This window comes from Panicum virgatum, chromosome 6K (assembly GCF_016808335.1).
Source record: "Panicum virgatum strain AP13 chromosome 6K, P.virgatum_v5, whole genome shotgun sequence".
NCBI classification, from domain to species: Eukaryota; Viridiplantae; Streptophyta; class Magnoliopsida; order Poales; family Poaceae; genus Panicum; species Panicum virgatum.
Window position 1 is genome coordinate 18,306,429 of NC_053141.1, and position 20,564 is coordinate 18,326,992.

At 42.6% G+C, this 20,564-nt stretch overlaps 1 protein-coding gene and 1 pseudogene across 4 annotated transcripts; both read right to left on the reverse strand.

Moving 5' to 3' along the window:
* Window positions 1-4,202: 4,202 nt before the first annotated feature.
* Window positions 4,203-6,385, reverse strand: LOC120713314 (annotated as a pseudogene).
* Window positions 6,386-7,236: 851 nt separating this feature from the next.
* On the reverse strand, window positions 7,237-18,921 carry LOC120711956 (transcription factor IIIB 60 kDa subunit-like). Of its 4 annotated transcripts, none has more exons than XM_039997634.1 (20): window positions 18,288-18,921; window positions 17,439-17,546; window positions 17,181-17,262; window positions 17,020-17,095; window positions 16,859-16,944; window positions 16,700-16,776; window positions 15,704-15,760; window positions 15,616-15,626; window positions 14,723-14,802; window positions 14,565-14,651; window positions 14,343-14,423; window positions 12,811-12,957; window positions 12,548-12,733; window positions 8,740-8,824; window positions 8,577-8,635; window positions 8,331-8,411; window positions 8,175-8,249; window positions 7,990-8,073; window positions 7,830-7,877; window positions 7,237-7,689 (listed from the first exon to the last, which is right to left on the reverse strand). In XM_039997634.1, the coding sequence occupies exons 2-20, from the start codon at window positions 17,501-17,503 to the stop codon at window positions 7,519-7,521; spliced, it is 1,638 nt and encodes a 545-aa protein (XP_039853568.1). In that variant the 5' UTR covers window positions 17,504-17,546; window positions 18,288-18,921; the 3' UTR covers window positions 7,237-7,518. The 4 variants fall into 4 exon arrangements, with proteins under 4 accessions (XP_039853568.1, XP_039853567.1, XP_039853565.1 ...); XM_039997633.1 differs by having other exon boundaries at window positions 8,743-8,824; window positions 15,514-15,626; XM_039997631.1 differs by having other exon boundaries at window positions 15,514-15,626.
* Between the last annotated feature and the right edge of the window lie 1,643 nt (window positions 18,922-20,564).

The following is a 20,564-nucleotide window of genomic DNA, read 5'->3' on the forward strand; positions in this document are numbered from 1 at the left end:
CGCAGATGATGGTAGGGATTTTCACAATCCCTTCCTAAAAAGGAATTTCCCTGAACTAAGGCTATATAGCCTGAGCTGAGTTTATAGCTTGTGAAAAGAATTGGGTCAGCAGAGGCTGCTAGCTCATAGAACTCACTTTTGGGTGAAGAGAGCTGTAAAAGGGATAGCTGCTCCATGGGTAACGGGGGTTGAGGTAGAATCAAGGAAAAAGAAAAAAGAAGATACGAGAATGACTAAGTCCGAAGATAATGTAGCTATCGTTCCCCGGCAACGGTGCCAGAAAGCTTGTTGGTACTTTGTAACATCACAAATAAAATCCGCAAGCGCACGGATACAGCTGTAGCTTTCACCCAAGTGTATTCCAGGGTATCGTATCTACTGAGGAATGTGAGTACACTATCTACGGGTTCAGACTCATCCAAGGACCCACACGCCGGTATGGAGAAGATAGAAGAGAGGACTTTCTAGATCTAGAATCTATGCCTAGAAGAAGAGATCACATCGTCGTTATACTTCGAGCTACTGGTTTCGACCGGCTTATACAAGCCGATAGCTCCAGTAATAGTGCTCTATCCAATATCCGAACGTGGAGGATTACTAGGGCTCGAACAGGGCTGTCACCACCTGCCGGCTACCTCTACAAATCATGGGATTATCGGACAACTGAGTGGTATAGTCCAGCCTAGACACCACGTCTACGCCTTTCCCTACTAACCTTAGCCCTGGCCAAGACTACCCTTTTCTATCCGGGGTCTTAAGCTAAGATCAAATGCTATTAACTAAGCATACACATCAACTAATATAAGGCAGAGATGAAACTTGCGATCTAAACTCTAATTCTAAATAAACAAAGAAAGTCTCGAACACTTACAACCGAATAAGTATCCGTCGAGGTACAAGCGGAGAAGAGTGCCGACAAGCCCGGCACTTCCCCCGACTCCTCCTCACTCTCCTCCTCTTCTTCCACACCTCCTAGACTACCTAAGCATCTAGGATGAAGGCCTCAAGCTCTAAGGAAGAAAGGTGAGTTCAGTTGTGTGGTGTGTTGTGTGTATTTATTTCTTCACCCCCCTCCTCTATATTTATATTTATAGGAGGGAGCCACGGCCGAGGAGGACGTCTTCTGTAGCTAATCCTTTGCAAACCGACCTATGCATCCAATGGTGAGCCTCCACATGGCTGGTCGGCCGGCCTCCTAGTGGGCCCACCGACCTTCTCTTTTGGTCCATGGGTTCCTTCCTGGGCCCACTTGTCATTGGCACGGGGATTGGCTTTTGTTATGTCGGTTTCCTGCTCTGGTGGGCCCTCTAATCCATATTCTGACACGTGTCACGTCCTGATTCAGTGGAACGTTGTGTCTTGGATCATACCGCACCATTATGCTGCAAAATTAGCTAGAAATCACCTGCACACACTCTAGAACATCATATGTGGAATTCGTTAGTAAATAAGTCTATCCAAGCATTTCTTCCACATTATGGTTCATTTTTGTGAAAGAGTTGACGGTCAAAATGGGTCGTTAGTGACCGTCAACAGTCCTTTCAGGGACAACTCATTATATTGCATGGTAAACTATAGCAACTATAGAAGTATGTGATTAGAAAATAAGTAAATAAAATTAGATTACACAAAATGAACAGAATTTAAAACAAGGAAAAGGGGGGCATCGGCAACACATACCAACGCAAACAGATGGCCACAGAATGGATGATACAATTGATTTGACGAATCCTCCAGCAATGAAATTCTAGACAGCGATGCATGAAGGGGAACCAGACTCTTAAAAGAAAGATTGAACAGGTGAAACCCTAAACAAAGTTATAATAGGCTCAAGACAGAAGTTGTAGAATAGCTAAAGCGAATCGAAGAACTGACCTCATCGGAGGAAAACGAAACCTCGCCGCAAACCTAGAGAGAAGAACTTAACTCCGGGGAGGGGTGGCCGGAAGCCACCGGAGAAGAACTGACCTCAAGTTCAGGTGAGGCGGCGAATGAACTCGAGAGAGATGACAGGGGCGAAGCGTAAAGTCTATTCAACGCGCGCGCATCTTTTTTTTTTGAGAAACCGGATTGTTTGTCTTTATTGATATAACATTTTACACTGACAACTTACAAGAACATTCTTTAAAAGATAAAAATTACAACCATGTCCTTGTAACACTCTCCCGGTGATCCTCGATACTGGTGACCGGAGCCGCCGGCCAACGCTCCTTCTCTGGAAGAAAAGAACGGCGACCACACGACTTGAAGCCAATCTCCAGCTCGACGAGGAAGCTTCTGAAGAAGCCACATCAACTTTTTTGTAACCATCCTTGGCAGCAATTGGCACACCGAAGTAATCGATGCACGCTTGAATCGATGAACGCCCATTGAATCCATCGCCGAGGCGAAGGAGGACTGGCGCTCCAAGATCTGCTGGTGACTTGACCAACAGCAAAGAGACACCGAAAGAAAATCTCCAACCCGATTCCTCAAGGCAGGAGTAAGCTAACCTCCAAACTGCAGCACTCGTGCCATCGCCGTAGCAGTTGCCGGAGCCGCCTCGGAGAACAGACATCCTCGCCGAACGGCAAGCACCTGCCGCCGCCGAGGCACAAAAGAACCCATGCGACCCCGCCATGGGTACAGACCTACAGACGAAGAAGCCGACGAGATCTGGGTTTCCCTGCTCAGCACGGCGATCACGGGTTTCCCAAATGTCGCATTCTTTGCCCAGACATACGCGAGTAAACGAGTGTTCTAAAGCACCAAATCTAATTCAGCTAATCCGCTAATTAAATTAAATTTTTATACAATATCAATGGATTCATACGGAAGTTACCGGTAGATCACAAGTACGCAATTCGGCAGAGCTTCGCTGCTTTTCTTCTCCTCACCCCTCTCTTTTTTCCTGAATTTTTAGGCTCAAATGACAAAGGGGATGGCGGCATATGGCGGCCAGGGCTTATATAGGGTAAAGGGGACCCTGTCGCCCCCCCCCCCCCCCCCAACGGGCGATAGGCCCCTGTCGCCCCTGGGGTGGGCGACAGGCCCCTGTCGCCCGTGGAGGGGGCGGCAGGCCCCTTTTTTTTTACCAGGGACCTTATTGCGAATTTGAAGAAAAAAATTACACTAAGGGCCTGTCGCCCTATGGGGGCGACCGGGGGTATTTTTGCGACTAATTGGATGGCACCCGGCCGCGTTACCCTTAACATTAGCGCAAAATTTTGCATTTACAATTTTGGAGAGGAGAATTGAGCTGATGGGGGAATTTCTTAGAAAGGCCGATGGTGTTCGGCCCAAGATGGTTTAGAAGCCTGGTCAAATCTGGTGCTAGCAGAATCAAAGCTCAGTCAGGACGTGGTCAAAGGCGGCCCAGCGAGGAGCCACGATTCGGACCAGAGCAGGGGCGGATGCACACCCCGGGCCACCCGGGCCGTGGCCCGGGGTTCGGCCCAAATTTTTTTCATTTTGCAGTAGTTTTTACCTCTGGATTTGGATCAATTGCTGAAGAAGGACTTGGATCAATTGTTGAAGAAGAATAAATATATTACTTCGCGATGATGCTTTTTGTATGTTATCTATCTTTCCGTTTATATTTTCATGTATCTTTTGAACTGTGAGTTTGTGGACGTCTATACTTAAAACTCGGCCCGGGGTTCGACTCAATTCTGGTTCCGCCACTGGACCAGAGGGTGAAGTTATTAGAAAATCTAGGAGTGCCATTATTTTAGAAAGTCTTTGTAAATATAGTAGATCTAGTTGTTTTCTTTTCGGTCAAGTTTTCAGTCAAGTCTGCTAAGACGTATTGAGTTAGGAATTTAGTATCAGGTCATAAATAGCAAACCTTAGGATTTTGTAATAAAAAAACAATCAGCGCATCAATACAACATCTTTTCCGGCATAACGTCAAGCCCTAGGCGTAGGAGTAGAGTAGACTTGACGTATTCTTCGGCGAGCAGGGCTGCATCGATTAGTTTCGACCTCCGGTTTGCTCGTAAGTATGGTTATTATCAAATTTGCTAGGCTATAATTACCGGCGTATCGTTGTAATTGCGTTTAGTTTATCTACCAGTTATTGACCTCCTTTAGCTGCTCGTAGGACTTTTTCGGTTAGGTCCGATCTTTTACGAGTTATTATTAGATTTCACAATTTATCCAACTGCCAGTTGGCTGATGTCAAACAATAATATCTAGTCGGCCAGTCCAACTAAAACCTGCTACTAGCACTGACCTGATGCCGCGCTATCTCGAAGCAACATATCTCTCTCCTTTTCATCTTATTTGCAATCTCAATTACCTTTGGGTTATAGAAACGATCCATAACATACTCCTTTTCCTTGTATGCTTCCTTCTTTGCTCTCTTTTCTTTGTGATACTCAAACTAGGAAAAGGATGACAGTCATCAAATAAAATTGATAGTGTTTAAACTTGGACAGTTCTATTGTTTTTTTGCTGGTAAACATGCACAGTTCTATAACTTTCAAATTTAAACAGAGGGGGCTCATAATAGGATTTTGTGTTAAGGGTATTTGATAAAATTAACAAAAGGGCATCTTCAGAATAGGATTATTATATCTGCTACAGCCATAGCATAATCTTCACTGACTCCTTGCTCTTTCAACTCCAAGACACGAAAAGCAAAAACACATGCTGATAGCGGATCAAATTCACTTATCCTGAAACGTTTGGACATGTATTTTTGGAAAAGGGAAACTTTATTAATTTTAAGAAAGATACATCGAGGTGATGCATCATCTTAAAATGTTCCCGGCTACCGCCGGAACAGCACACAACCTAAAAGAGCTTGATAAAAGACCTGACACTCCAATAGCCGTCAATCCTAAGACTAGACCGTCACTCATGTGCCTCGACAATAAAAACCAAAAAGAGATACCTCCGCAAGCTCCTCCTGGGAAGAAGGCTGCTGAAAAATAGCCCACGTGCGGAGCCAATACATAGTTGAGAAGATGACATACAAAAAAGAAGATTGTTTGTTATCAAACACCACACCGTTTTTGCAGAGCCAAACAGACCAACACAAGGCTGTCGCGCCCACAAATATATAAGTGGTTTGAAGTCTATAGGTACTCTATTTAGCCAACTCCCAAACATATTAGACATATTACACGGTTTGGGTATGCCCCATGCCCATACCATTGGTGTAAAACAGCAGTAAAAAAATAGATGTTCTATCGTTTCATTTTAATGACAGAAGCAGCACTGTTGATTGCCTTGCCAGTTTTGCTTCGTTAAATTGTCATTGGTAAGGATAACACCACGCCTGAGGTACCAGAGGAATATCTTAATCTTGAGTGGGGCTTTCAATTTCTAGATTTTTTTTATTAATGTTCGGGGGTGTTTTGATAGATTAGACCCAGATAATGTGATTTAACCGAAAATACACTTGTATGATCTAACCTTCATTTGAATTCGTCTCTGTCTTGCTTAACACAATATTGGCAAGACGTGAAATGAGGTTGTTCCACATTGCCAATTTGCTGCCAATGAGATCTCGACACCAGGTTAAGTTTAGGATCTCTCGACACCAGGTTAAGTTTAGGATATGTGTACTTAGTACCTCAGCCACCGTAGCCTATTTTTGCCGGACAATGTTGTAAAGTTGTGGATACTGGACGCGTAGAGGGCTGTTGCCTAACCATGCATCCTGCCAGAATCTAATTTGTGACTCATCCTTTATAATGAAGGTTCCTAGGAAGTCTTTTTTTTTGCTTTCATTAGGCTTGCCCAGAAATGTGAATCCCCACTCTTCCATTAAACTTGAACTAATGGTTTAGTCCCTAGATATTTATTGCGTAGGATCTGCTGCTGTTAACAGGCGGTACAGCCACGTGCTGAGCAAAGCTATTTTTTTCAATTCTAGGTTGTGGATCCCTAGTCCCCCTTGATCCTTCGGTTGACACAAGATGTCCCACTTGGCTAGTCTATATTTTCTCTTATGTTCATCACTCTGCCAAAAAAATCTAGAACAAAAGTAGTCCAACTTTTTCTGAACCCCATTCGGGATTTCAAAGAAAGACATCATATACATGGGTAGACTGCTAAGAACTGAATTGATTAGTGTCAAACGTCCTCCATTTGAAAGGTTTTTACCTTTCCAACTACTAAGGCATTGTTCAATGCGTTCTTGGATTCTCGTCCAATCGTTATTCGACAGCCTCCTAAAATGGATATCTTTTCATGTTCAATCGTTATTCTTGGACATGTATAAATATTCATGTTCAAAACGAGACAAATTTAGATAAGAGCTTACTTGATTGCATTGTGGTAGAGCGAATCTGGAAGCTTTTTGAAGAACTTTAACATACAAATCCTCTGGCATCTCAATCTTCTTGATCTTTCCATCCACACGAGGAAATGTTACTGGAGGTTCCCTAATCAACATGTCTCATGTTTCAACTGACCAGCAAGCAATATGACAAGCAAAAGAAAGGCAGGAATGTAACAGAAAAGTAAAATAACTGTTTGAGAAAACAACTGCAAAGCATGCAAAGATTCACAGCATCTTCAGTATACAAACCTCTAGCCTCAATGTAGCATACCTGAACCGCGTAAAAAAATTATGCAAACGATTTGTGACAGCAGAAATGATAATAAAGCAGCATGAAGTATACAAATCACTGCTATACGCAGCACCATAGCGTTCAAGGTGATTTATTGACGAGAAAGTAATTAGAAATAGACCATGTTTCAGCACAGAACCATGCAATTTTATAACATTTCAGTTCACAGATCCATGGAACAGCAACAAAATGAACAGCATATAATGGTCCATAGAGTTTCCTTGACATATTCCCGCAAAAAAAAAAGTGTTTCGTTGACATAATCAATTTGTACATATTTACTGTACCATCATAGTATTGGCTAATCATGGACTAATTAGATTCAATTAAAATGCCATATGTTGTGAACAGAATTATTAGATTGCAATGATTGCTGTACGCTACTTTTCCTTCTGTTGACTAACGAACACGTGGAACTCGCCCGGGTCGACGGGTCTTGACAAATTGAATGGATCACAAAGTCCAGGGAGTAAAAATATAGCCGGTGGGTAAGAAACAGTTGCGGTGACAAAATAAATATTAATTTTTTAGTGGAAATTTTCTCCCAACTCAGGTTTTATGAGTTTACACCCTCTCCCACATCTTTTAATCTTAACCACCAGATCCAACATAGAGGTACAGTAGGTCTAATCTAGATGAGAAATATTTTCAAAAAAATTCGTTCATGCACGGATTGATATACGATGCCTTGGTCACACGTAACTTATATATACTAAACCATGCAATGGTGCAGTTAGTTACAATTACAACCTGGTTGAACCTAGTTAGTAGTTTCACACATTATACAAGCAGAACTACGTTGACCATCGTAAGCAACATAATAGACAAATTGTTGATCCGATCAAAAGTATTATAGTGTACAGATGAATATTCTTTTGCCCGATCTCTTCTGGATTAACTTCTAGTTTGTCCCAAAAGGTCATGCTCTGATCAGCACGCCGTTCTGCAAATGCTGCTACTCGAAATCAAAATCATCAAAGCCATTGTAGCCTCCTGCGCCATCGTCATAACCATCATAGCTGTAGTAACCATGATCGAATGTTTCACCATCAGCATTGTCCTGCCCATACTGTGCATCGAAATCCATCTCTTCTTTCTTATGTGCGCTGCCATTGTCATCTTTAGTCTGCTTGCAACCAATAATTATTAAACAAAATACGGCAGAATTGTTTATGGTATATAATTCATAACTCACAGCAGGACATAATCTATTAATTCTACATGGGAATAATATCTTATAATAAAAACATAAATAAACAGACATACCTTGTATAATTCGTCGACGGCTCCCTCACTAACCTTTGAACCAAGTCCCTGTGAGAAGGGACGTTAAAAATATTAAACTTCAGCTAGTTTACAATCGTAGTTCAAAGTTGTGCACATAGGACAATTATTTCATGTGTATGTGACATCCCAAGTGATCTACCTTTCGTTTCAGCATGTTGTATGTTGCTGCTGCTGGTGTTTCAGCAGGTTTTGAGCTCTTGGTGTCTTCATTACGTCTTCGTTTCTATGTTCGAAACATCCACCAATGATCATACCACCCAGCATAAAATGGTAAGCAAATGTGCAATGTACAGGGAAGTTTGATTGCACAAAAGCGTTTCTTACTTTCTTTTTTCCCTCTTCCACATCAACACCTCTAGCTACCAACTCAGCTGCCAAAGCTTCCTTTGCTGCTTGTTCCTGTACAAACCAAACAGTAGGCTGTAGCATCCTCTAGTCAAAGATGAGAAAATGTGTCACATTGGTCGAGTCACAGTTTACCTCAAGGTACTCTTTGTTCATTTCCTCCCAGATAATCTTTTTATATTGTGTTTCTTCCTCATTGTGAAGGTACCAATCAACCTACAAAATTTGGAGCATTTCATCAAATTGCAGAAGCTTGTTTGGTCATCACCCCACATCCAACTACTATTGCCGTAACAGCGGGGGGCTCCCTCGCTGTTTTTGGTTCAAAAAAACTACTACTGCCATAAATAAATCCTGAAAAAGAACTCATTAAGAAAGTACCTCTACATCATCAATATCAGAAAGGCTTTCTGGATCAGCATCGCCTTCACAATTTTCACCTAAGCATGCAAGTAGCATACAGCTTTCAGAACAAAATCATCTAAACAATTTAAAACAGGAAAACTGAAAGTATTGCTAAGTGATGGTTCAGGAAGTAACAAACCTCCTCCTTCAGGATCTTTGGACGGTATGGAGTCATTTGTGCATCCCTCAGATGCAACTTCTGAAGATTTATCTCTGCTTATACCCTGTTTGAAGTGAGTCCCAGAGAACAGAAAATGGGAGGACATAAGCACATAATGAGTTGTAAAAGAAAAAGGTAATAGAAACACGTAACAATGCCTCAGATCCCAAGATTCAGCAACAAAAAGAGATTTTGGACCTTTGATGATTATAGTGACTAAACGTTCTTTTTTTTCACAAACAGTATTGTTGCTTTGGTCTTAAAGGTTCAAAGTTATCTTGTGGTGCCAAATGAATCTTTTACCTAGGTAAACAGTAGAAATCATGCACTGGGCAGAAACATGGAAACAACTTTACAAATCATAAAGTTTCAAAAAGTTCCCAGAAAAGTCTGGCGTGCAGAGCGCATGATCATACACAGCAATGAAAAGTTTCCAGACAAAACTTCATTTATTTTGTGACACATGAAATCGACAAGAGTGAAGAAAAGACAAATTCATTGCAACAATTATTTATCCTGATTGTAGGCTTTTCTTCTTTCATTGTCTGCAAATTTCATATATTCATGAAAGAAATTGAGTTCAATCTTGATAATTTGTATGATTATAGAATATCAGCTTCCAGCGTGTGGAGATGCCTAGGTGACAGAGCAATAGTATGGTTGACTAAGTTTTTTAACCTCATTTTTCGGTCAAACAAGATGCCGGAAGAATGGAGGATAAGTATATTAGTACCTATCTTCAAAAACAAGGGCGATGTTCAAAATTGTACTAACTACCGTGGGATTAAGCTGATGAGCCATACGATGAAACTCTGGGAGAGGGTTATCAAGCATCGCCTAAGAAGAGTGACAAGTGTGACCCAAAACCAGTTTGGGTTCATGCCTGGAAGGTCAACCATGGAGGCGATTTTCTTAATACGACAATTGATGGGGAGATATAGGGAACAGAAGGACTTGCACATGGTCTTTATTGACCTTGAGAAGGCGTATGACAAAGTACCGAGAAATGTCATGCGGTGGGTCTTGGAGAAGCACAAAGTCCCAACTAAGTACATTACCCTCATCAAGGATATGTACAAAGATGCGACAACGTTTGTCCGGACATGTGATGGCGACACCACTGACTTTCCTATTAACATAGGCCTACACCAGAGGTCAGCTTTGAGCTCTTATTTATTTGCTTTAGTGCTGGATGAGGTCACAAGGGATATACAAGGTGAGATCCCTTGGAGTATGCTCTTTGCTGATGATATGGTGCTAGTTGACGAGAGTAGGGTAGGGGTTAATAGGAAGTTAGAGCTGTGGAGACGCACGTTAGAGTCGAAAGGGTTTAGACTTAGTAGGACCAAGACCGAGTACATGATGTGTGATTTCAGCGCGACTAGGCATGAGGGGGGAAACGTTAGTCTAGATGGTCAAGTGGTGGCCCAGAAGAATACTTTTCGGTATTTAAGATCGGTGCTACAAAAGAATGGCGACATTGATAAAGATGTTAAGCATAGAATTTCAGCTGGCTGGTTGAAATGGCGTCAAGCTTCTGGCATCCTTTGTGACAAAAGGGTGCCACAAAAGCTAAAAGGCAAGTTCTATAGGACAGCAATTTGCCCGGCGATGTTATACGGTGCTGAATGTTGGCCTACAAAAAGACGACATGTCCAACAACTGAGTGTAGCAGAGATGCGGATGTTGCGGTGGTTTTGCGGGCACACAAAGAGGGATAGAGTCCGAAACGAAGCTATTCGGGATAGGGTCGGGGTGGCACCAATTGAGGAGAAACTTACCCAACATCGACTGAGATAGTTTGGACATGTCCAACGGAGGCCTCCTGAGGCGCCGGTGCGTAGTGGGATTCTTGAGCGGGTCAATAATGTAAAGAGGGGTAGAGGTAGACCTAAACTGACTTAGGATGAGTCGGTTAAGAGAGACCTTAAGGATTGGAATATCTCTAAAGAGATAGTTTTGGATAGGAGCGCTTGGAGACTAGATATCAATATGCCTGAACCATGACATTTATTTCTTTTGGGTTTCATCTCTAGCCTACCCCAACTTGCTTGGGGAAAAAAAAGCTATGTTGTTGTTGTTGTATAGAATATTAGCTTCCAGCCTCTTCTGCATATAGTAACTTTTTTTAGGAATTGTTCAAAACTTCTAGATATGTTTCACGGGGTTGTTTTCACGTGTCCACCTAGGATTGTCGCCCACCGAGTAACCCTTTCAAATTAAATCTTTTTAGTGCTATAAAATTTATTTTTACATTGCTGAGAGAAGTAGGCATTAGGCAGAACAGGGCTTGAATGGAATTGAGGGCTGCACGCCGACCCTGACCACCACTGAGTGCTGCTGATGGCAAGCGATGGTGGCCCTCATCCCCACATGCCCCCCAACATCCCTTGGCAGCAACCCCAGTCTAAGGGGGCAGGACGTCTTTCATGTCCAACAGACGCCTTGTCACCTGGGCTATGCTAAGGAGGCACCTTGAGGACACTGGACAGCGTGTCTAATAACACAATTTGACTCTTCACCTCGCACAAAAGCATGCTCCCTCCGTTTCAATGTATAGTTCGTTTTGGCTTTTCTAGATACATGGCCTGTGCTATGCACCTAGATGTACCTGTCAACAGGTAGATTGTAAAAACTATGTATCTAGAAAAGTCAAAATGACCTATAATTTGGAACAGAGGGAGCACTGGACAAGGATATCAACTTATGAGACTAACCTATATCCACTCATACTATCCTAACTTGAAAAGACGCAACATTCCTAATCCAGTCCATGGCTATCACCTTAGGTCTATTCTGCGGACACAACGCCTTCTGTCATCGAGTCCTCCAGTCCTCCACCCCTTTTGTATGCCTAGACATGACATTGGTACTGATGTCTTGAAAACAGGTCTATAAGCACATGGCTATGGCACTGAAATTTTGAACAAATAATGTGCACTACATGGACATAAAATTTAGAGAGGTCATCAACTTTCAAACTGAACAAATTTCCTATTATTGTGGCCTAACAGTTCAGGAGCAGCAGATAACATATTATGTAATATGTTAGACAAACCAAGAGCTGCTAGACAATTTGGCACACTAAACATCCGCACCTAGTTTACTTCGAGCACCAGAAGAAAGAAAATATCCAAAACCAATTATCGAAGCCTTACTCCGATCATCCAAATTAGAATCCTGAAGTACCGTCTATACTATATAATGCAGATGAAATTGGATACGAATTATGAATGAAGTTAACGGACGTTAAACAAACTACAAGGTGGAAAAGTTGGGGAATCGGTGAAGTGGCACAAATAATGTCAAATAGTTACAAAGTGCATTTAACATACTGCCTTATTTAACTACAATGTTTGTGTACTTGAAGTGTTAAGACTTACTCCCTCCAGTCATTCTAGGATTCGTAGGACAAATTAACAAGAAGATAAAATTGATTCTTGCATGCACATGCACTTTCTAAATAGAGTAGGATGACCTGTTTTTTGGGACAAATTTCGAATCCTAGAGTGACTTGTTTTTTGGGACGGAGGGAGTAGCAAAGATGATTATAACAATCAATTTGGAAACATTGCACGTGGGTAGGTAAAATATCTGTTATGTAGACGACAAAATAAGAAGGAAACTACATATAAGAATAAACAGTTTCATTGCGAACTAAATTTAGTTTCTTAGGCGTACTTGTAAAAGAGACAAGTTTCCTTAAATTCAGGACACCAATCAGGCAATCACCACCAGGCAGGAAAAAAAAGCCCATGCCATTAGCCTTCCTCTGTACAGGTATTACCTTACTAGGAGTTATGGTATTCTCAACATCAGAATTCTGTGTGTCACAAAGAGATTCTTCCAGCACTGCCTCCTTTGCTGCTGCAGCATCTTCAGCCCTTTTAGCAGCTTCAAGTCTTAGCTTTTCAGCTCGTTGGAATGCTGGAGGGTCACAACCACCTTCTAGTCCACCTGAGAGTTTAGTGAACTGGACAATCAGACAAAGTGTCAAAAGAAAATGAAGTCTGTAAGTCAATAATGCCTACGCATAGTAGATGCGATTACCTTGTTGTAGCATTTTTCACAAAGTCCATGAGCAAAATGCTCAGAACATTTATCCTTGTGCTTGCAAAGAACTTCTCCAGGCTTGAGTGAACATTTTGGAACAGACTCTTGATTACATTCATCAGCTGTCGCCAGAAATTCTTCAATCTAAAAAAGGGGCATGAAGATATAGGCATACACACATCTTAAGAGAACTGTTTAAGAACTAGTTGCTTAACATGCATTAAGAATGAAAAAAGAAGCAAGCAATGTATTTTTGATAGGGGATGTGTTGTTATTGCCTGCTAAGGTTGATACTTATGTATTACGCCATGATGTGGGATGGAAATCCAGAAGAACAGTTTTCTCTAAAAGGTGGCACAACAAAATATACCAGTGCAGGAGCATTACAATACAATAACAATTGCATTTTTTTAATTCAAACTGATGAGAAGTGTTTCTGAAAGGGAGTTAGCTACATACTGGTAATTCTGTGGGAATTGGAAACAGGCCTGGTAATGACCAAAGTAAAATTATGAATTTACCCTTTTCAAAAAAATAGAATGTAAATGAATAAACTAAACCACATGACAAAATACTGGTTGCTTGCAATTACTGGCCCAAAGAGGATCACTATCGCCTCAGGACTGAGCTTTTTTTTCCAAAAATGGGAATTTCAAACCATTATATGAGATCTAAAACTTGACATTTAATGTTAACTCATGTTTACCAGACAGTTCAGTACACTACAGAACTGCAGCTTACAAACAAATGACTCTGTTTAAATAAGAACAGCACCACATGAATTAATGTCTGCCATTCTGCCCTGGGAAATGAAAAAAATGAACTGAACCAAACTGTCAGTTTTTGGTTTACGGTGTCAGTTTGTGTTTTTTTTTTGGCAACATCCGTGAACCTGGTGGCCGATGGGAAGCACAGCATCCAGCATCAGCAAATGGGGCAAGATGTGCGTGGCAAGAAGCGTGAGTGGCTGAGCGCGGTGTCGCTAAGCTGCCAGGTACTGGGCCCTAGTCGTGCGGCTGGTAGAATTAGGAGGTTCAATCTCGATTTGTTCTCCAAGACACACCCTAGTAGTCTGTTGGCTTGCTGCTGCTGCTTTCTCTTGTCAAGGTATGATGTGATTTGAATCATGGGATAGCTTATTCTTGTGGGAGAGCGATTTGAGCATTTGGCTTAATGTCTGTATCTGTTGTTTCATGATTTCTCAACTGATAGAGGAAGTATGGTGAACTTCAGTGAAAGCCAAACACCAAACAGAAGAAACTGATACCGAGTTGATCAGTTTCTACTTTTATTGTGCACCAATCGGTTTTGGATTTTTGTACACCCAAGTGTTTGAGCATCCAAAAACCGAACTGAATATACTGATAAAAACAATTACAGAGCCCCATTCATGTGTGCAGTGTGCCAACAATATATTGTAAAACCAAAAAGGAATTTTAATTGAATATTATAAGTTGAAGTGTGCCAACAATATATTATAAGTTGAAGGTTCATCAAATTTGGAAATTTCAAGGAAGAAATAAGCATACCGTTAAGCTGCCCGCATCTGTATTTTCGAACTCTATCAATCGCTTAGTTAGAGTGGCTTCACACACATGCACAACAGAAACCTGAGAAACATAAAACAGAATTGATGCCACACAATGTTCAACTGTATGCCTGTCATACACAGAAAAAAAATGCACACGTAGCATTTTCATAATACAAATTGTTGAATAAGTGAAAGATATCTCATGATCATCTGTACTTACAATATCTGCCTTGGTGTAATTATACCCATGAGAGAGTGCAGCAATGTATAATGCTGCACCACACAATCCACTCGGCTTCCTACCAGTCTGCACGCAAGGTGGTATGCTTATTCAGCCTTGTCAAAGAAGATAAGAGAAACATAGGAAGGAACACCTGCCTGCATCCAGTCTCGCTTCATGCTAGCTATAATGCGTAAAGCTGTGTCTGATACAGCATTATCCCTTTTCCCCAGCAAACCTAAAAATGTTACCAATTATTATAACAAAACCTGAATAATCAGACTCACGTGCATAATAGAGGAACTAATTCTGGTCAATCCTAGAAGCAAGGTCCACAAGGAACTCATTAGTTGTAACATAGCAGTACAGCACATGTACAATATTCTGATATACATAACAATATGTCATGTAACTTGCAATATTTGCACAAAAAACAAACCACTCTACAAATTGTTCAGTGGCACAATTTTCAGTTAGCAATGAGCTAAGATTAGATTGAGTTCAGTTCCAAATCGCACTGAATGGATTAGCCGAACAGAGCCGATACTGTTAATCAAAACCTGCAGACCTATCTAGTGCTAATCTAACAGTCCTCATGGTAACCCAACAGTTCACTCATTTTACTAAACTGTGAATTCACTAAGCAATGATTTTTTTTTATTTGGTATCAATTGAGTTCCACTATATTTAGTATAAAAATAGATCTAGGTTGAAGTCATGACGTATTGACAACAAATAACAAAATAAAGTCTAGAATGGACAAGAAAGATTATCAGCATTAAGTATATTATATGCATATTATAGAAAAATAGATCTAGGTTGAAGTCACAAGCTTGGACAGCATCTTAGAATATTTGTGCATACCTCAACCCTTTGAACAATTGCACACACTACACACATAAGAACCAATGAACAAAATATACAGTGCGACAATATGTTATCAGCTTACGTTGAGTAAAACGATGGATGAAAAGGCTGGGATCTATAAGCTTTTGAACAAATGGATGATTTGCGAGTAGCAAAACTTGGCAAAGTTGGAGAAAAACAGCACCTAGGACATAACTGAAACAAAAAGAAATCCAGATGAGCCCCTTCATTTAGTCATACTAGATAAAGAGCCAAAAAGGTGGGATACTCACACACTTATTTGCAGATAGTCAGAGAAATCGATAAGAAGATAAGCTTTTTTACTTTGCCTGGCAAGAAAAGTAGGTAAAACTGAACATTAGTACTACAATATAGCTTGCTGAAGCCAAAAAAAAAGAAGGAATAAAAGGAAGTCAAGCCAGAAACAACATGATGGTGAAAGCAGTATTTTGAGGATTAAGAAAGACATATTTGACCATTAAGAAAGACATAATAAACTAAATTGGGAATTCAGCAATAATCAATGACACAGAAGACCTTTTGGAAGAAATAGGGTCTGCTTGGAACCTTCACTAGCATCGCCTAGCTTGGCTGGGAGAAGCTAGCTTTGCCTAGCAAAGCAAGGCAAGTTCCCTACAGTGTGAATGATCCTTCTCTCATCTTTTCCCTATACTTCTCTTAGAAGCAGACTTCCATTCTTCCCTGTACTCTCGATGGACTACAAAGCTTGCTGGTTCCACAATCCCTCGACATGGAACTTGTTCCTAGAGGGAGCAGCATGTTCCAAACAATGAGGACCTCGTTTCCAGCAGCAACAACACTGACATTGATGATGTGGAGCTCGGTCCACACAGTGAGGCACTCACTCTGGAAGCAAAGGTGTTGGTTCCAGAATGGAGCTCATTTTATGTGGGGAAGATATATGTTTTGTTTACATATTAACATAGCCTCTTGAATGGGTTTGAGTTTGACATGCATTTATGTGGCCTGGAAGAGCTTACTTAGGTTATAGTTTAGGAGTTTAAAATGTTGTAATCCTAATGGACGCCGAGATGAAGCTTCTGAAAGTTACATCTTTATTTTTCTAATGAATATAATAGTAAGTAAAACATGTAGGATCTTTTCCTAAAACAAAAGGGGAAGAAAATATAACATTATTTACTACTAGTCCCATCAAAAATAGCCATATCTAATCAGTAGTTAGCCGAGTAGACAACAAACGCTTCTGAAGTTCCAATAAGCGAGCCTATAATTAGGTGGTAGCATACCGGCAGGCAATGTAAAGGCAAGCAGCTGCAACATGTGTTGTTCTACGACCCCTTGTAAAATTACGGTCAAGAGCTAGCTGCACTTCAAAAAGAAGAAACATCAAAATCATTATACTGGATTCCAATTAAACAACATGGACTGATAATAGAAATATAGACCTCATAGTATTTAAGAGCCTTCGAAATGATAGTATCTCCACCGCTGACATGTAAGTTATTGACAATCTGACTAATCTCATCCTTCCCTGTAAAATTATGTATAAAAATTAGTTCGCAGAGTAGCACAAAAAGTAAAATAATAAGTGCCCAAAAATTGATACCTTTTTCTACAGTTCTTTGATGGGACATTGAATATCCAGACTCAATGCTTGTCAGAATACTTCCAGCCAAGCGGCTCTGTATAGCCCCAAAACATATCAATGGAGTAATTGGTAAAGAAAAAGAAAAAAAAAGTATTACAAGCCATGGAGACAAAACCAACCTGCCCCGTGCTATCTTTAACAAAATTAGGCTCATCAGTATATATTTCCTGATCAAGAACCTTTCCACATGTACCACAGCATCTGATCATCAAATATGTCAGTCAACATATCAACAAACAAGCACAAGAGCACCAATTGCTATGTAAAATCTAATGGACAATCATTAACAGGGCAGTAAACAAGGCCATGTTCATAGGAATCATACTGACTAGTTTTGCATAGTATCCCACTAGAATAGTATAGAAAGAAGATCTCACATGTATCCTTTGTCGGGGTCCTTTATGGAGGGGCAGTAATCAGCACAGTGAGTACAATAAATCATTGCTGATGGAACTGTACAGCCTCAAATTAACAACTCTTTCAACCTGTGAAATTTTGAATGAATTCCCTGTTCAGCTCCAAACTTATATGAAACATCCTTCATGCTCATTTCTAAAAATAAATTTAGATTGAAAAAAGAAGTGTTTTGGATCCATGTACCCCATTTCCCTTCCACTTTCCTTCTTCAAATCAAAGACTTTGCCAGCCAGTAATATTTTCTCCAATTCCCCATTTTCCAGTTTCTCCATGTAAAGGGAAGAAACAGCCGCTGTTTTTTTTTCTTCTAAGTTTATTACCCAACGCATTTCTCCATGTAAGGTAAAGAAACAGCCATAGCAACATGATGTTTTTTTCAGTTTACTCATCGCATTTCTCCATGTAAAGGAAAGAAACAGACATAGCAGTATGTTCATGTTTTTCAGTTTACACGTTGCATTTCTTCCTTCCTAGTAGAAACAAACTTATGCGCTCAAATTCAGGGACTGACCCAGGAATTGGTCAAGACTAGGGCCAAAATTCAGTGAGCAAAACTACCACATATTACACACATACTACATTTGTTCCAAAAAAATGCAATTCTCAATTTGGATTTATAGAAAATATTATTAATGTTTTTTATTCCAAATAGGTACATTATGAAAATATATTTAATGGTATGTCTAATTATAATTATTTGGTACCATAAATAACATTAATTCTTTTATGTATATTTGGTAAAAGTTAAGATAGATTGACTTGATAGGAAGCTAGAACTGCATTCTTTTTGGTACATAGAGTATACTTACTCTTATTACTATGCGCCCTGGAGGGGGAGCGACGGGAGCAGTCGAACGCTCCCTGAGCGACACGTGCCGGGGAGAGGACGCCCGACGCAGCCCGTGGATTCGTTGTTCGGTCGTTTCGCCGAAGCCGCGCGTCGCCCTCTGTCTCCTCGCCCTCTGCGTGTGGGCCTGCCTGCTGCCGCGCCGCCTCGGGGCTTGCTTGCAGCTTGCGCCGCTCGCCCGCTCCCCTGGCAGTCTGGCGCGCTGGCTCGCCGCGCCGGCGCCGGTCGCCGCGACGCCCTGCGCGCGGCGCCGAGCACGCGCCGTTTCCTGCGCGGACGCGCCGCCTGGCCGCCGGCCCCGCCGAGCCGAGCAGCCCGAGCTGAGCTGAGCGCCGCCGAGCCGAGCTGAGCGTCGCCGCAGAACGCCGTGCGCCCGTGCCGACTGCCGCGCGCCGCCGCGCGCGGGGCTGAGCACGCGCCGTTTCCCGCGCGGCGCGCCGCCGAGCCGAGCAGCCCGAGCTGAGCTGAGCGCCGCCGCAGACCGTCGTGCACCCGTGCCGACTGCCGCGCGCCGCCAAGCTGAGCGCCGCCGCCGCCCGCAGTCGCCTAGGGTTTGGGATTTGGGAATTGGGGGAGCTCGAGCTTGGAGGCAGTGTGAGGGAGGTGGGGGGCCGACGGGCTGGGGAGGGGGTCGGGCATGGCAGGGGCGGGGGCATGTCGTGGGCCGCCTTGGGCTGCGGGGGGGGGCAACGTGGGCCGATTGATGGGAGGACAAATTGGACTGATTTTTCAGCCTGTTAGGCTATTATGTTGTTTCTTTTTTATTTTTTCTTTCATATACATGATAAATACTACATATATATATATAAATTTTTTCCTAAAAATAATGGGTGTTCATGTGAATACCCTTGATACATAGTGGGCCCGCCCCTGTCAAGGAGGACTTAGGTGATATATGCAACAATCAGCCCATTCCACGCCTCCACTGTACTTCTCTTCTGCTCTATACGCATACGTAACCATCAACCCATCTACTATTTTGCTCCATATTTCCAAGTCACATCTCCCATTTTGCTCCATATTTTCAAATGGGCGCGGCGTAGTGCGCAATTTACCTAGTTAAACAGATAAAGTAAAAGGAAGGTTTCAAAATGAGAGGACGTTTGGACTACAAGTTTAATAGCGCTACTGTCTTGTGTCCTCTTCATTGTGCAGTTTTAATTGCAAGTCCACATCAAGGTTACAAAAGGCGCTAGGCACTCCGTAGGTGGTGACCCTCTGCCTAGAGCCTAGGCAAACCTATGCGAGCCTAGGCGTTCCTAAGCGATGCTTCATATGTACATATACTAACAAGGAAAAAGTAAAAAAAAACAGAGATCAGTAGGCCAAGCATTCGATAGAAAGGCCCATTCAGCAGCCCAACTGCCCAAGCCTAATTCGGGATCACCAGTACCCACCCACCTTATCCATTCGCACCCATCGGTCACCCTCACCAAGGCCACACCCACCCGACATCCCCTCCGACCCTGCCCCCAGTATAGCCTCCTCCGCTCCCGCTCTTGGCTCTGCCGACGCCACCCGATGTGCCTCCTCCGCCCCTGCCGGCGCTGCCTGACGTCGCTTCCTCCTCGGCCGTCGCCCGACATCACCTCCCCCTTAGACGCCGCCCTCCTCCATCACCAGAGCCCGACATCTCCTCGTCCCTCGCCGACGCATCCCCCATGAGTGCCTGCCTAGGCAGATCCAGAGTCAGTTCGCCGGCCCTCCTTTCGCCGCCAACAAGCTAACACCACCTAGGGTTCCGCCTACCCCCACAAGCAACAGGGTACCCTGCCATTAAGCGCACCTAGGCGAGCGCGGATCAACGCCTCGTGGAACACTGGTCTACATCAATAATTTTAGTACAAAATGGGCCCAAGGCCACATATGATTCGATTTTCAATCCAGTTGTAGATAAATTAGAAAGGGTGAGGATTAGACTCAAGAGAAAAACCTCAATTATTTCTAGAGGCTGGAGCAGAAGACCAGTGGAGGGGGCCTCCATGCATGGTTGGTTCTTGCCACACTGGCGTAGGTGACTAGCCGCCACAGCCTGGAATCGGATCCGCTGACTTTAAGTCAGCGGGACACTGTGGCTGACGTGTGGGCCACGCTCACGTGGAGCCCACACGTCAGTGGCCCGAGTCCCGCTGACTTAAGTCAGCGGAGACTCATCCCCACAGCCTGCGGCTGCAGGCACATAGCCATAAGGAGCCGCAGCAGGAAGCTGTAGCAGTGGCGAACCCAGGAGTTTTATACA

Coding starts and splice junctions, on each gene's coding strand:
- LOC120711956 (XM_039997631.1), bottom strand. CDS start 17,503: ATGATTTATTGTACTCACTGTGCTGATTACTGCCCCTCCATAAAGGAC. Junction 15,761..16,699: donor TGCCTTTACATTGCCTGCCG/GTATGCTACCAC, acceptor TTTTCTTGCCAG/GCAAAGTAAAAAAGCTTATC. Junction 14,652..14,722: donor TGAAGCGAGACTGGATGCAG/GCAGGTGTTCCT, acceptor CCTTGCGTGCAG/ACTGGTAGGAAGCCGAGTGG.